The sequence below is a fragment of the Miscanthus floridulus genome, chromosome 8 (assembly GCF_019320115.1).
Source record: "Miscanthus floridulus cultivar M001 chromosome 8, ASM1932011v1, whole genome shotgun sequence".
NCBI classification, from domain to species: Eukaryota; Viridiplantae; Streptophyta; class Magnoliopsida; order Poales; family Poaceae; genus Miscanthus; species Miscanthus floridulus.
This window is the reverse complement of record NC_089587.1, coordinates 50,631,407-50,635,693: the sequence shown is the minus strand read 5'-3', so window position 1 is coordinate 50,635,693 and position 4,287 is coordinate 50,631,407. Positions and strand designations below refer to the sequence as shown.

Sequence of the window (4,287 nt, the reverse complement as noted above, 5' to 3'; positions counted from 1 at the left end):
TCCGATCAGAAGGAATGAGAACTCCCAGCACAAAGTGAAAAAACAGCATTCACCATGTGCCTCAGAGCCTCAATCATCACACATAGACACGACTACCATCAACAACTTTATGCAAAAATGTTAGGCCTTATTCAGAGACCAGATTTATTCAATATGAATTTCTCCATGTGTACGTATCACTCCTCAGCAGATGACATCAGGAGCTGCTATTCTTGGTCTCTATACATTCTGAGTTTTCAGTCAACCTTTTCCACACAACCTAGTGAACACATGTACAGTCAAACCTATACTGAGAAGTTAATGAACCAAAGGATTAATGCCTAGCAAGTACGGCTACCTTTTGTGTTCAGAATACAATCTAAACCATGCAACTCACTGGCAGCTACAAAGCTGCCCCAACTCATAGTGTACTTCACCAACACAATTACAGTTTTGATATCAAGGAAAACCTCATCATGTGGGGCTTCCTCAGTTTCCTGCATTCATCTTCTTTGCTTATCTCTTTTCAGCTAAAGCTTTGCACCTTGCGCTTCACCTGGAGCCTTCCTTCCCCGACATCCAGAGCAGGCAGTCCGATGGACAAAAATCATCTCAGGTGGTATGCTATTCTCACCGAAGAATTCTGCCAATCTATGGACCATCACATCACGCTTACAGCATGTGATCTTCACCATCTTCAGCTTAGTGCACACGAATGAGCTTGTACTTTGAATGAATCCCAATCTTTTGTTATATGCCTATGCAAAGGAAAATAATAACAAGGTTTAGGCAGTGTTGCAGTGACCATGCACAAAATAATAACATTTATGTGAATTTATACACACCATGTCAAGGTGAAGAAAAAGCTTCTCTAAGTTTGGTGAGTGCCCAAGTATGGATGCTAACTCATCAAAGCCAGGAGTTATACACCATTCACCAAGGGACAGAATCTTCAGGTTTTTGAATTCAGTGCTAGATTTCAATTCCCTTGTAAGCAGCACCTGCACATTTTGTATTAGAAATAATTTTGTCATCAATGTGCTTTTCAACCATAACCATTAGCTGAATGAACTACAACATTATAATACTTCAACATAGGATAATTGAAAAAGCACAGCATTGTAATCAATAATCATAACGGACCAACATTATGTGGTGGAAGTTATATCCCTTTTAGCACTAGGTTCGCAAATGAATTAGAAATGAACATTCCATAATGAGTTATATCCCTTTTAGCACTAGGTTCGCAAATGAATTAGAAATGAACATTCCATAATGACAACCTATAATTCTCTTGATATGGAAGGTCGCAAGTTATTATATTTTTGTTCTACCTCAAGCCATTCTGCAGTGTTTAAGACAGTTTGCCCTTAAAATGCTGAAGTAACAAATATGCTGGCCATGCTATATCAAGAAAATGAAAAAAAACATATTCTGGCCAAATCCAAACAAACAATTTCCATAGAAAATATTAATTAAATCCTAATTCTAGGGGACTATAAGTTAGGATCAAAGTCCAGTAACAATGGTAGTGATTGAAACTTTTTTTGACATTAAAAAATTGCACTATTACATAGGAAACATACTAGCAATTAAATACGTGGGCGATACTAAAAACAGTAGAAAGAATTATTAAAGACAAAAAGCTTTTTCCTGTAGCTAAATTTGTTCACATGAACGGCCCATATCCCACAGCCCCTGAATTTTTAGTGAAGAACTTTATGACATTTCCATCATAAAAGTACAATAGGGACCCACAGAAAGTATTCTGATTGAATGGAGACCAATACGTTATTTTAGACCTGCAAATATTACCATTGTTTTAAATTTCTGAACTTCAGAATATTGATCTAATCATTTAACAGCCGATTTAAACATTTAAATTTTATTCTACATAAATTTATCAAGAAAATGATCTATTACTCTCTCTGTTTTCAAGAGCGTGTCCTTGTGACACGTATTTCATTAAGCAGAAAAAGAGTTTGACTGGTTACAACATCCCCGAGTAATCCATAGATTATCGTTGAAGGATGGAAGCTAACACGTCCCAAATAAACCTAACTTAAATTACATTACATGAAAGTTTTGCAATCAACTGGGTAGGTGCCAACGAGACTAGCATGCTCCTTCCCATGCATAGCCATCACTTTGCGAAGTGTTGAGAAAAGAAATGTCTACAGTGCACAAAAGCATATAAAAACTAAAAGGTACTAGTATCAGCAAGGTGACTGAAGTGTACCTCTCCTGGATGAGCTAACAGGTCCATTGTTTTAACATGTGAGAGGCTCCAAAGCATACCAACACCACCAAAGTCACTAGAAATCTTGCTCCCATACTCTTCATCACAACTTTTCACAGGTTCATGTCCATCTCCTCTGCGTTTATGGCCATTAATCAAATACTTGGATTCTCTGTATCTGTCCACTGCAATCACACTATAACTCAGAGTACAGTCATCGTCCTCTTCATCACTTGGTGCGGACCGATCGCGATCAGAATCATAGTAGATACTACTACCATCAGATTCGTTGTGTTTGCTATCACCAGAGTCACCATCAGATTCATTGTTGCTGTTATCATCTGACTCATCCTCCTCCTGTGGCCATTGACAATCAGAAAGTAAGCAAGAGTCATCAAGAACTATAGCTGCTGTGACTAGGAATTCCATTTTCTGGATCTGAGGGAAGTGTTGAAAAGGCTTGATGCAGTGCAGCAAGACAAGGTTTGGAGCATGAACCCTGAACCCAATAGCGAATTTGCAGCTGATCGTAGTCAAATACTTGAGCGAGATGGATCCAATCTCCCTGCCCTCTACCGAACAATCCTTGAGCTCTAGTACTTCCAAAGAAGTACACCTAGAACAGAGCTGCCTGAGGGTGGTGTCATCCAGATGGACATGAGAGAGCTGCAAGATCTTGAGGTTGCAGGAAACAGGGTCCGTGTATTTAGGGTACTCATCTGGTGTCCGGTGCATGATGATATTGACTATACCAGTACCAGGTGCTCCCAAGTTTTCGATCCAAGGAACATACCCAAAAGGCCTGCTGCAACAGAGCGAAACAAGGTTGGGAGCATAAACCAAGCAGCCGTTGGGGATTTTGCACTTGATCATGGCCAAACGCTTCAGCTTGGTGGTCCGAATCTTGGCGGCCTCGGGTATTTGACAGTCCTTGAGCTCTATCTCTTCCAAACAAGTGCACCTAGAGCTGAGCTGGGTGAGGGTGGTGTCATCCAGCCGGACATGGATAAGCTTTAAGATCTTGAGGCGAGTCTTGATGAAGTCGTCGTCAGTAATAACGAAGCTCGTGTACTCTGGCGATGGGTACACGACATGATGCTCCCCGGAGAGCTCGATCTCCTCCGCGCCGTGCCTGACGGCGTAGGCGATCCAGGTGTTGGCCTTCCCGTCGAGGGCCTCGTGGCTCCAGCAGAGGCGGAGCGAGTCCAGCGGCGCCAGTTGCCGCCGCCGGTGCAGCAGGTTCTTGACGAATTCAGCGAACGCCGTCGTCCGGGGATGGTCGGCGCTGATGTCGCCGTCGTCGACGCAGGGGCACGGCTTGCGGATGTCGAGGCGGTTCATGGAGGCCCACAGGTGGCGCCACCTCTGGGAGAGCACGCACGTGCGCACCGCCTCCCACGCCTTGAGGTGCGACATGACCCGGAGGAGGATCTTGTCCGGTAGACGACTGAGGCGGTCGCCGGCGGCGCCACCGCCTCCAGGCGTCCCCTGCGCTGCCGCGTCTTCCGGGAGCATTCTGTCGAACGGGTTGCCTGCACGGACACAACGGCCGGCATGAACACCTCGGAATCAAGAACTGTGCAGCGGGCAAGAAACCATGGACGGCGTTCCATCAACAACAAATTCACACGCATGAGCCCGCAAGAGAGTGTCGCACGAATCAGTAATGGAGGGGAGGAAAGAAGAACTGACCAGAACAAGAGATGGAGGTCTGGAGGGGACTCGCTGGACCGGTGACGGGCGGGTTCTTGCTGTCTCGGTGCCGGCAGCAGCAGAGGCTTCGCCTCTCGTTTCCGCTGGGGAAGGGAGGGAAGGGAAACTAACTAACGGCAAAATGGGAGAACGGGTGGCCCCTCAAAGATCGTCTTATATAGCCTCCACATATGTTAACCTCTATATATCTACAGCACGTGTTACCTGTCTTGTATTAATTCCATAATATACCTCCTTAATTACTATTACCACCTCTTTTCTAGTAGTGTCTTCTTATTACTTACCAGGACCTGAAACACCAAGCTGAAGCACCACATGACTGAATAAAATCTGGCAATAGAAATAGGCCTCTGCTC

The 4,287-nt window shown here is 44.3% G+C and overlaps 1 protein-coding gene across 1 annotated transcript; it reads right to left on the bottom strand.

Moving 5' to 3' along the window:
* Positions 1 to 472: 472 nt before the first annotated feature.
* On the bottom strand, positions 473 to 4,009 carry LOC136471965 (uncharacterized). Its single transcript, XM_066469707.1, has 4 exons — positions 3,911 to 4,009; positions 2,219 to 3,750; positions 825 to 980; positions 473 to 737 (listed from the first exon to the last, which is right to left on the bottom strand). The coding sequence occupies exons 2-4, from the start codon at positions 3,731 to 3,733 to the stop codon at positions 510 to 512; spliced, it is 1,899 nt and encodes a 632-aa protein (XP_066325804.1). The 5' UTR covers positions 3,734 to 3,750; positions 3,911 to 4,009; the 3' UTR covers positions 473 to 509.
* Positions 4,010 to 4,287: the final 278 nt, after the last annotated feature.

What these genes read in the sequence shown, in the direction of transcription:
- LOC136471965 (XM_066469707.1), bottom strand. Translation starts at nt 3,733, where the DNA reads ATGCTCCCGGAAGACGCGGCAGCGCAGGGGACGCCTGGAGGCGGTGGC. An exon ending in TGTTAGCTCATCCAGGAGAG is followed by an intron (nt 981 to 2,218) that starts GTACACTTCAGT and finishes CAAAATGTGCAG; the next exon opens with GTGCTGCTTACAAGGGAATT. An exon ending in TTTTTCTTCACCTTGACATG is followed by an intron (nt 738 to 824) that starts GTGTGTATAAAT and finishes TCCTTTGCATAG; the next exon opens with GCATATAACAAAAGATTGGG.